Source organism: Polypterus senegalus, chromosome 14 (assembly GCF_016835505.1).
Source record: "Polypterus senegalus isolate Bchr_013 chromosome 14, ASM1683550v1, whole genome shotgun sequence".
NCBI lineage: Eukaryota > Metazoa > Chordata > Cladistia > Polypteriformes > Polypteridae > Polypterus > Polypterus senegalus.
In genome coordinates this window covers 130,995,961-131,008,311 of record NC_053167.1, presented here as the reverse complement: position 1 = coordinate 131,008,311, position 12,351 = coordinate 130,995,961, and the positions used below count along the sequence as shown (strand labels likewise).

The 12,351-nt window shown below is 38.6% G+C and overlaps 1 protein-coding gene across 3 annotated transcripts in view; it reads left to right on the top strand.

The window, feature by feature from the left end:
- alg6 (ALG6 alpha-1,3-glucosyltransferase) overlaps window positions 1–12,351 on the top strand; it is an 87,688-nt gene that overhangs the window by 12,942 nt on the left and 62,395 nt on the right. For 2 of the 3 annotated variants that reach the window (XR_005630441.1, XM_039734572.1), the window contains exons 3-4: window positions 10,391–10,480; window positions 10,575–10,663. Coding sequence is in view for 2 of the 3 variants with exons in the window: in XM_039734572.1 (XP_039590506.1) it covers window positions 10,391–10,480; window positions 10,575–10,663 (179 nt within the window). In the remaining variant the exon portion in view is untranslated. Of the gene's footprint in view, window positions 1–10,390; window positions 10,485–10,574; window positions 10,664–12,351 lie in introns of those variants that run through there. The other variant, XM_039734573.1, reaches the window with a different exon arrangement.

Here is a 12,351-nt window from a genome sequence, read left to right as displayed (position 1 = left end):
TAATAAAAGGCAAAGCCCTCACTGACTGACTCACTCACTCATTCACTCACTCACTCACTGACTCATCACTAATTCTCCAAGTTCCCGTGTGGGTAGAAGGCTGAAATTTGGCAGGCTCATTCCTTACAGCTTCCTTACAAAAGTTGGGTAGGTTTCATTTCGAAATTCTACGTTTAATGGCCATAACTGGAAGCTATTTTTCTCCATTTACTGTAATGGAGTTGAGCTCAAAAGCCGTGGGGGTGGAGTTTTGTGTGACATCATCACGCCTCCCACGTAATCATGTGAACTGACTGTCAACGCAGTGTGTAGAAAACCAGGAAGAGCTCCAAAAAGTGCTGAAGAAAACATGCATTATATAATTGAGAAGGCAGCGAAACAATAAGAAGCGAGCGACAACCATATTCATGAGTGCTGCTACTTCGGAAACAAAGCACGGTGTAAACCTAAAGTTTAAATTAAGTTCATAGACAGGCTGCCGCTGGCGTTTGTCATGCCCATGGGTAATGCGGGATACAAGTTTAAAGAGAAGACGCAGGATGTAAACGAGAGTTTTGATCACTTTGTAACTAAGTTAAAATTGCAGTTGAAGGGCTGTGCTTATGCAAATTACGAGAGACTGTGTTTGTTGGGGATTGACAGTTAAGGCGGATGGGGGAGTCACGTCATCATCTCCCCTCCCATTCACCTCATTTTGCTCTGAGCTGAGCTCCGCAGCTAACGCAGTAGTGATGGCAAGTTCAGATCATTTTACTGACTCGGACCTTTGAGTCTCGTTCAGCAAAATGAACGAATCTTTTTTCGAGTCAATTCGTTCAATTCTCTTTCCGGCTCAGACTGCATAGGTTAAGCTTATGGGGCTGTCACGTAATGATCGAACGACTCAAACCCGAAGACTCGAGCGATGAACTAATCAATTCTGTTTCTGGTTCAGACTGAGTTGGTTAAGCTTATGGGGCTGTCACGTGATGAACAAATGACTCGAAAAACCTGAAGACTCGAAAGAGGTGAATCAATTCCAATATAGAAACTATAGGAAGTTGTGCAAATGCGCATGCGCGACTCAACAAATCACTCCCACGAGACGACTCGTTCTTCCCGAGTCACATTAAAGATTCGTTCAAAATGAACGAATCGTTCAAGAACGACCCATCACTATAACGCAGTATTACGGAAGCGACTTTGTGACGCTGCCACCAAATACTCACAGAAAAATCCACAAGTTAATACACACGCTGTCTCTACAGTTTCTCCACACTGAATCCTCCAGGCACTACTTACAAAAGGTTACATTAACAATCATGTTGCGTTATTTTTAAAATGTTTCTTTTTCTTAGCACAAGCACAGCTGAGAAGCTTTGATGCATGTGCTCCATAACGCATTAAAAAATCACGCATTTAATCACACTTTGCAATACAAGCAAAGGAGAACTGTCAATGCATGATTTCCTGGTACACTGATTACATTGATCAGCGCTTCCCGATTCATTTTACCCTCGCAACCCATTGGTTTGAGAAGAAGTATGAAAAAATATGAGGTTAACACAGAAAAACAGATCGCCAATTTAAGCTTTATGAATAATCGATTCGCCATCAATAATTGTTTTGGTAAAGCCATACTCAGTGTAATCCTTCCATTTTATAATTTTTCCGCCACTAGCCATGATTAAATGAACGGTAAAAAAGTAAGAGCGAAGCAAGGGTGACTTATTCAGGCAGGCAGGCGACAGCTCAATAGCTCAAATTTGGATATAAGTAGGTTCTATTTAGTCGCCAGAAATATCTTTGGTAGGAATGGAAGTTGAATTTAGTCTTTAAATTTCTATGGTAAAGAAAAAGTTATTCCCGATTATATAAAGTCACTGTCGGAATAAATAGTCAAATATTGAATATATAAAGTCAGCGTCGGTATATATAAAGTCAAAACTTGTTTCTGAATATATAAAGTCAAAACTTGAATATATAAAGTCAGCGTCGGAATATACAAAGTCAGCTGGAATATCCATCCATTTCCCAACCCGTTGAATCCGACCACAGGGTCACGGGGTCTGCTGGAGCCAATCCCAGCCAACACTGGGCGCAAGGCAGGAACCAATCCTGGGCAGGGTACATGCATCATTTTCAAAACATTAACCGAACAGTGTTTTTTTTAATTTATTTTTCTGAATATGTTTTTGTTAACTTAGTTCAGTTCAGAGTCGTTTCAATCAATAGATTTTGACTTTCACTTTATATATTCAGGAGTGAGTTTATATACTCCGATGTTGACTTTATATAATCAGGAATGACTTTATATATTCTGACGCTGACTTTATATATTCAGGTTTTGACGTTATATATTCCGACGCTAACTATATATATATTCAGGTTTTGACTTTATATATTCCAGCGATGACTTTATATATTCAACCTTTGACTTTATATATTCAGACAGTGACTTTATATAATCAAGTTTTGACTTTATATATTCGGGAATATATATATATATATATTTATATACTAGCAGAATACCCGCGCTTCGCAGCGGAGAAGTAGTGTGTTAAAGAAGTTATGAAAAAGAAAAGGAAACATTTTAAAAATAATGTAACATGATTGTCAATATACAGTAATTGTTTTGTGAGTGTTATGAGTGTTGCTGTCATCAAGGATTTGATTATCATTATTTCTTTCAATCAGGTTCGTATTTGTAGGATGTGTTGTGTTCAAGTTACATTCCGTGTTTGTCAATCGTTGTAAAGATAATTCATTCATCGATTCGTTTCTTACTGCATCAATAAACAGCTCGTCTTCCTCTGTATCTGAGACGTGACACACTGCATGCATGGGTTTTTTTTTTTTTACACTGTCTTCCTTTAGCGGGACATTGACTTTTTCCACCGTGTGCTTTGTTTCTGCAGTAGCTGCACTTATGAATATGCCTGTATGTATCACACGTTTCATATTTTTTTTTGCTGCCTTCTCAATTGTGTAATTCGGTTTTTGTTCAGCACTCTTTGGAACTGTTGCTTTTTGTCTGCGCACTGCGTCAGTTCACGTGAGCCGCTCGGTGTACATGTATCGAAGGTTCTCAGCTGTGCTGGTGCCATCTCGTGTAATGTCCACGGCTGTATTTAATGTTAGCTAAGACTCGGCACTTAAAAGTTTCTCTTGCAGTTTCGCTGAGTTTGTGCCAAACACCACCCTGACCATCTCATCTTCCTCTGCATAAGCACAGTCCTTCACCCATGAATATTTAGCGGCAATGTTTCTATTGGATTGCCGCTGATGGACGGCCTTATATGGGCAGGCACTAAATTACGTGGGAGGCATAACCCCGCCTCCCACGGGCATCGAGCAGAAGTCTATTATAGTATATGGACGAAAAAATAGGTTCCGGTTATGACCCTTACGTGTAGAATTTCGAAATGAAACCTGCCCAACTTTTGTAAGTAAGCTGTAAGGAATCAGCCTTCGGGAAGTTGGAGAATTAGTGATGAGTGAGTCAGTGAGGGCTTTGCCTTTTATTAGTATATATATATATATATATATATATATATATATATATATATATATATATATATATATATATATATATAATTTACATTATTTTTTAACAAATACTATTATTTCATATTATAGATGCATGAATGTAAATATGATTGGAGCTGCACAATAATTATTGTGCCATATTATTCCGGAAGTAATAGTCAGCGAAGTACGTATGAAGTAAAAGCATTAGAATGTACTGCAGCGACTGGCAGTCCAATGCAGAAAATGCTAGAAATTACAGCACATTTCAGGATAAGCAAATGGTAAGGAAACCTGTAATCAGAGCACTCAATGTGAATGGCACCAGGATGTTCAACATAGGACTGTCTGAAGAGTTTGGTATTCAGTTCTTGTCTAAATGAAAATTTGCAAAAGGTTGCACCAAGTCCATTCTTTTAAAAATGTATATGAATAGAAGCTGTTGCAAATTTTGTTTCTAGTTATTTTAGATAACTTTACTGACTAAAAAAAAGCAATTCATTGTGCAATGTTTATGCAGTGTTTATTGTTCACAGTGTTTTTTTCTCATAATTATTTTTTTGTCATTTTTGAAGTAGTACTCATTTGGGAATGAACACATTTGTTAATTAAGTATTAAATCAGATTTCTAAATGATGAATTACTATGCTTTCCTGTTTAATTTGGTTCTGGCAACAGTATATCTGAAAAATAATGAATTTCGTTCTGGAAACTATGCCAAATCATAAATGAGAAAGTTTTAATTATGTATTGTTAGATAAATACAATCAGTATGAAGGAATTGTTATTTAAAAGTTATGGGCTTAGAGAATTACTGGTACAAACAGGCTGCTTATTAATTATGTAGTGATATTAATGCTTGTTAGCCCCATTCATCTGTACCCTGAATTGCCTTTTTTTCATTACAATGTCTGTCTGTCTGTCCTGTCAGAAATTGGCCCAAGCCCAGAACCAGTCCTGCACATGGTGGTGTCAGTCCATTGCAGGACACACTTTAAGCACACCACACACCCACTCATTCTCCAATGTTCACAGGGGAAACTGACAGGAACATGAGGAGGATGTATACCACATATTAAGGCTGTCAAATTAGCCACAAATGAAGATTTGAAGGTTTATATTATATTCAGATATATTCAAACACAGGTCAAAAGTTCTACACAGGGTACTACACGTATGCTTGCACCTTATATGCTGTTCTTAATTATATTCAATACTAGCTGTCTCCCGTGGCTCCACCCACGTGGTAGTGAAACAGGACAAACTTCAAAAATCAATAAACAAACCAGCTGTGCTAGCTAAGCGGAGGCAGAGTACACTCCAACACGCGACCTGAGGTAGACCGACTCGAATGGAGGCTGGTCCTGACGTCACGCTTCCCCCTCCCCTCGGCCTGCAGCCTCTGTCTCAGATTTGTGTGGATAAATCGCTCCTGCAAGCGAACTCTGATAATTAGCACAATGAGAGAAGTCGCAAAATCAACTGGAATGTTCAAGCAAATTATAGAAAAAAACCCAATCTAAATCTGTTAAGTAGTTCTCTCATGAAAAGCAGACAGCCGTTGGATTTTATATTATATAGAGATTGTTAATATTTGTTTGTTTTTGTTGTAGTCCATCAAGGAATTAGGATTTATATTTTCTTGGGGTGCATTTTGTGTAGATTAGTTATGTTCTTGTGGGTTTCCTTTGCAGGACTGTGCTGTGTTCCCAGAACATTCTTACAAATTCACTGTGACGTAGTATAGGTGTATGTGTGACACAGAGGTGTCCCATTCCTGTCTTCCATCCGTTGTTTCCATGGTAGACTTTGACTGTCTGCAGCACTAAAGTGGAGGTAGAAAATTAAGGGAGGCGCTACTTACCTTATGTCTCTATTATAATAAAAAAAACCTGGGGCGAGACAAGACGTGACTTTTTAGCGAGATGCTTTCACGTCCTGCGAGACGAGACTTTGTGCCAAGAGATTTAACCAACGGCCGGGGCCGGAAATAAAAGACAAAGAGTAGATGACAAAGTAGAATGTTGTAAAGAATTCAAAAACGTTGGTGCGATACACATGCAGAACAGGTTAGAGATAATGAAAGTAGTAAAATTCAAAAAATGATAGTAAAAATCGCATTAGCGTGAACAAATGGAAATTATTACTCTGTGAAATAACAGAACAGCAAAAAGAGATTGAATATATTGTTCAGATTTAAACTTTAAGTCGGAGATTGTCTAATTCGTTTTGCCATCAGGGAAAAGTAGTGTTTCTTCCCAGTGAAGAGGCGTATCCATGAGAATTAAAAGATTGGTTGTTTGGGGAAAGTGAAATCCACATATGCTTGAGTGGCTGGCGCGTAGCGCAGGCTGGGGGGGTTAGCGAGTGAAGTGAGCAGGGGGAAAAGCCCCCTAGTATAGAAGATGGTAATCCATTTACTTAGCTGTTATCATGTATCCTTCTATTCATCTTGAAACCCATTCATTCAGTCCAGTATTGCAATAAAACCGGGGCTTGGGCATAAGGCAGGGATCTACTTTGGAGGCTAGCAGTCAATTGCAGGGGACATTACTGCTCAGTCACACAACACATTAGGCCATATTGGGTCAGTTTTCATCAGCTAGTTTATCAAATATTCAGACTGCTGGGAATTGGTGGGAAAACACCACAAATGTAAATCGAGCATGCCATCAGACCTTGCCCTCCTGTAATCAGCTTAGTTGGTTGTCTCTCCTATTGCTTTTGCTCACTCTAGGCCTATATCAATCCATCTGTATTGGTGTCCTCTGAAAAATTAACCAACGTGTCATTTATGTTACATAAATTATAAACAGAAACAGCCCTAGAACTCAAAGACTCCACTTTTACCACTTAATTAGGTATACCAAAATAAATAATAGTGAGAGCAGTGAAGAGATTCAGACATCCAAAGAACAAAAGTGTCTGTCATTTATTTTATTTGGGTGAATTCTTACTAAACCCCTTCGGCAGTTTAATTAGAGCATCGTCTAAATCTGTGTTGACTATCGGCTAATGCTCCTCTGTTGTTTTGGCTTGTCTTCTATAATTGTAAATTTTTCCATGATAGACACTAGCGTAAAATTACTAGGGTAGGCCAATCACCTACATGTTTGATAGCCTCCAGTCTTTAGAAATTTTCTCATTATTGGGCAGTTTCTAGGAAAAAAACACCTAAGGGTGTATAAACAAGTGTTTACAGTATGTGTATAAAACAGTCTTTCTTGAGAACTATTGTTTCAATGATTTTAGTGTGCTCATATATAGTGGTATTTTAGCACTGTGAATCCCAAAATGTTTCGTTGTCCAATAATATTACCTGAAGAAGCTATGAGGTGTTTAAATGCTTCACATATGAAACCTTTGGAAAAAGAGAATTGAGGGTATTAGCTTCTTCTTTTTCTGTAATTTATTTTCCCCTGTGCTGCTTGTAACACATTCCATCTCCTCTTTGACGTTTCTTTTGCTGCTAAAACACCAAAAGCATCTCTTAGGGTTGACTATTGCATTTGCAGCAATATACTTCTTAAATGCCCTCTTACATTTCTAATTTACTTTTCCACGGTTACTCTTGTGTTCTCATAAGCCCTGTGATTAGTTTTGGTTGTTTCTCTTGTAAGCATTATAGGGCTGCATTTCTCTATAATTTCATTCTTGACTACTTACCCGTCCACTAAGTAGTCCTTTTTTAATGTCCTATTGCTTCTAAATTTTGAAGTGAACTTGTTCTGCATGGTAAGAAGTATGCCTTTAAATATACCCCATTACTCCTCAATCATCTCCACAGTTACAAGTTACTTCCAGTTTATTTCTTTAAGACTTGATTGCATCTGCTCAGAATTTGCCTCACTAAAATTAAATACATTGGAACCTTCATAAAAGCTTAGTAGTAGTCGTTTTTATTTATGCTGTGTGTAGGAATTCACGTAAATGCCTACATGAGTTAACAGGCAAGGAGATATAATAATTTAGGCTTTGAAATATGAAAAAATACTGAACAAAAATAGACTTGCCCATAGAACGAGTGAAAACCAGAGCCATCAATCACCTTATAACTACTTGTTATCCTTTAACTGAACCCTCAGCATTTCCAATTTTCTTTTAGAATGAGCTAAACTTAATGAACCAAAGAGAATATCTAATATTCTTTGGCAGGAAAGATACATGTTAAATTCCTTGTAGTGTCTACATAAAATCTGTCTCACAGGTGATCACAAAATGATTTCTTTTTTTTTTAAATTAAAATTTTCTTGTTAAGAATAGAGCTGTAGATTTCGTATACTGTGTGAGTGTATGCATATATGAGTGTGCGTATATATATTTTATATAAATATATATATTTATGTGTTTATATATATATATATACAGTATATATACACATTATATATATATACAGTATATATATATATATATATATATATATATATATATATATATATATATATATATATATATATGTGCATGTGTGTGTGGACAATTTATGTGTCACATATGGTACGTGTACTGAATGTGACAACGAACAGGTTGAGACATTCCTGTAAATCATCTTGCACATATGAAGTATGTTTTGTGAATAAATTGTTTCCGCCATTCAAATATTAATATAATTTTGACTCACCCTGTATATATGTACGTACACTCACATATGGATATATATGTATTTGTGTACATATATATATATATATATATTATTATTTTTTTTTCATATAACTGCAGATTATTCTTTTTAATGCCAAAAGCAAGAATTCTGCATCAGAGACATGGAACGCAGTATACAGTATACAATGCAACGTGTGCCCAGCTGTACATGTGGAACAAACATCTAAAACACACGCAACACACACACAAGAACATCGCAACACTGTCAGAGGGAAGGACCCATGATCTCTGATATATGCACATACAAGTTCAACCAGACACACATTATCTGGGCCCTGGTGCAAGTAAAATTCAAGGCTAATACTAAAAGTGCCAGAGAGCTGGCTGAATCGTGGCTCTCAAATGAAAACGCCATTAACAGACATTTGAACATGAACCCAGCTTATGCAGGCATAAAAAGAAGAACACCTAAATAATAAAAGAAGACTTTATGAGCACCACCCTCTGAACCCCACCTTATTGATCTCCAGCTGCACACTCATTTGCCTTTGATTCCTGTATGTCTAATCATTTTCTTCTGATGATGACTTCTGGTAGGTTGTTGAAAGCTTATGAATAAAAGGCTGTTTTAAGATGCATGATTAATTTTCTCCTTTTGTGGATTACAAGCTACAAATAAACAAATTGTATCACAGACCTTTGCTTCCATATATATATATATATATATATATACTAGGGGGTTCACCCCTGCTCACTTTGCTCGCCAACCCCCCCGGCCAGTGCTACGCGCCAGCCACTTCGTGTCTCTGCCGCTTGTGTTGTGGAGAGAGGGGCTGAACGCACCCCAAGGAGACATGGTTGCTCTTTCGAAACCCCCACTTAAACAGTGATACAATGGGAAACAAATACAGGTTTTTTTTTTACCTCCTCTTTGCTCGATCAGCTGCTGGCTTGCTGCCGTGCCGCATGATCTGCATCTTGTGCGGCGCTTCAAACATTTAAAAGCCTCTACAGCAGCTGTCCTACTCTTCGTCTTTTATTTCCGGTCCCGGGCATTGTTAAATCTCTTGGCACAAAGTCTTATCTCGTGGAACGTGAGTTCTGATTTTTTTACTTTATAATTTGAAAATGGAAGATCATTGTCATTATATGAAGCAGCCTATAGACAGCCATTTAAATTTTTTTGCAGGGCATTAATGTGCCTGACTTATGCTCTTTTTGATTTTGTTAGATACTGCAGATTTTAAAGATCTAATTGCTCTAGTGCCTTTTCTTGCTAGCAGTATTTACTTTTTTCTTAATAATATTTTGTTTAGCCTTTCATGTGTTTTTTTAATGAGCATACAGTATGTTAAGCTCTGTGTTATGCACACTTTCTTTGTCCATGGCTTCATTGTAAAACAAAGACTTCTGTTGACTACCCAAACTGTTTTTATATCTATTAACTGTAGTTTTGTTTGGTATAGTTGACAGTAGTAATTTGATTTACTTCCGGTATGGTTGGGATTTTTAAACTGACCTAAAACCTGTCATAAATATACTCCATTTACTGTGCTGTTAAAATATATCGCCCATCATCATTGCATTAAGAAAATAATACGTTTTTTCTAATTACCAGAAGATGCTACCCCATCCTGCCTTCTGTGAGTAGGAAAGAAAATGGTTGAAGAAGATATATCATCAGAGTCATAGTCAATGGTTGACACAAGTTTATCATATATGTGTCAGCTGCTTAAGTACAAACAAAAGTGGCTGAACAACGTATATAAAGCCAACGACTTATTGCTGAGGTATGCTTATCATATCTCCTTCAGCCATTTTCCTGAAAGCAGGTTTGAGCAGGTTTTACTATTGATTGATTTTACTATTGATCTTTCAAGAAATAGAAGTGATCACCTGAGGGGAACCCAGCAGGTTACTCACACAATTGAAATACAGTATTTCATTACTTAAAGTTTGAAATTCTGCCATTCCCATACACCATTTACAGGGATTATCACAGCCACACAAAATATCAGTGTATTTATAAGATCCTTTGATGCCCATCTTTTATTTCTTTGTAAAAGTTAAGTTTAAGTATAAAGGAGGTGTGGTGCATTGACTCAAGACCTGAGGTACTTAATACAATGAGGGAATCTGTCAAAAATTGTTACACTTCCCGTTTAAAATGCACAGCGTCTCTCAAGATTACAAGGTTTGATAATGAAATGCTTTTTCCACGATTTAGTAATGTTAATTTATTATTGAAGTTTAATCATCCTTCTTTCATATTTTGTTTTTTTAGGTATTTCAATTCTACTGACAACGACTTACTTTACTGGGGCCTTGACTATCCACCGCTGACTGCTTATCATAGCCTGCTTTGTGCATATGTGTATGTTAGTGTTTTCTTTTTTGTTTCTGTGTGTATGAGGATCCTTTTACCTTCATGAACTAACATTATCACTATTCTCTATGTTGCATTTTAGGGCACATCTGGTAAATCCAGACTGGGTTGCACTTAAGTCATCACATGGATATGAAAGTCGAGCACACAAGCTATTTATGCGTGCTACAGGTGAGTTTGCCAACGTGCGAAAGTTCAGATTGTGTCAATTATGACTTGAAAGGGTTTTCTGAGAAATGTTCATGTTTTATACACGACTGGACTAAATTACATAACATTCTTAAACCAAGTTAATCTAATTCAGTGATGTTGGTGGGGCTCTGAGATGGGCTTGAGTCAATTGAGGGGCCCCACTGGTGCTCACTGCCATACTCAGACTCAACAAATTTAGAACCACCGTTCAACCTGTTATGCAAAATTTTGGACAAACTGGGCCACTTTAAAACTGCTAGTCATTGGGAATATAAGGAGAAAATCCATGCATGCATTTGGAAAATGAGACAACCCCCAAAACAGGAATGGTTTAACAGGTGGAGGCCACTGACATTTTTCCCCTCCTCATCTGCTTTTTCACTAGTTTTGCATTTGGCTACGGTCTGTGTCACTACTGGTAGCATGAGACCATACCTGGACCCTGCAGAGGTAGCCCAGCTTCTCCAGGATGGCAGGCACAACAATACGTGCCATTGCCAGAAGGTTTGCTGTGTCTCCCAGCACAGTCTCAAGGGCATGGAGGAGATTCCAGGAGACAGACGGGCAGTTACTCTAGGAGAGCTGGACAGGACCCCTCGTAAAAGGTCCTTAACCCATCAGCAGGACCCACCAATATCTGCTCCTTTGGGCGAGGAGGAACAGGATGAGCACTGCCAGAGCCTACAAAATGACCTCCAGCAGGCAGGCCACTGGTGTGAATGTCTCTGACCTAACAATCAGAAACAGACTTCATGAAGGTGGCCTGAGGGCCCGACATCCTCTAGTAGGCCCTGTGCTTACTGCCCGCCCAGCACTGTGGAGCTCAATTGGCATTTGCCATAGAATACCAGAATTGGCAGGTCCACCACTAGCACCTTATGCTCTTTACAGATGATAGCAGGTTCACCCTGAGTACCTGTGACAGACATGAAAGGGTCTGGAGAAGCCATGGAGAACGTTATGCTGCCTATAAAATCATTCAGCATGACTGGTTTAGTGGTGGGTCAGTGATGGTCTGGGGAAGCATATCCGTGGACGGATGCACAGACCCCTACAGACTAGACAACGGCACCTTGACTGTCATTACATATTGGGATGAAATCCTTGGACCCATTGTCAGACCCTATGCTGGTGCAGTGGGTCCTGGGTTCCTCCTGGTGCACGATAATGCCTGGCGTCATGTGGCGAGAGTATGCAGGCAGTTCCTGGAGGATGAAGGAATTGATACCATTGACTGGCCCCCACGCTCACTCACCTGACCTCAATCCAGTAGAACACCTCTGGGTGGGACATTATGTTTCCGGCCATCCGATGCCTCAGACCGTCCAGGAGCTCAGTGATGCCCTGGTCCAGATCTGGGAGGAGATCCACCAGGTCACCATCCGTCGTCTCATTAGGACGTTGTGTGGTTATGCATACAAGCATTGGGGGGGCCACACAAACTACTGAGTACGATATGGAGTTCCTGCAATGAAATTTCGGCAGAATGGACGAGCCTGACGCATCATTTTTTCACTTTGATTTTCGGGGTGTTTTTGAATCCAGCTCTCTGTATGTTGATCATTTTTTCATTTCCATCAAACTATGTGGCATCCTTTTATTCATAACACATCACCATATCAGTCCATATCAGTCGAGATAGCCAGCAGGATTTTTTTTTTTCCCAT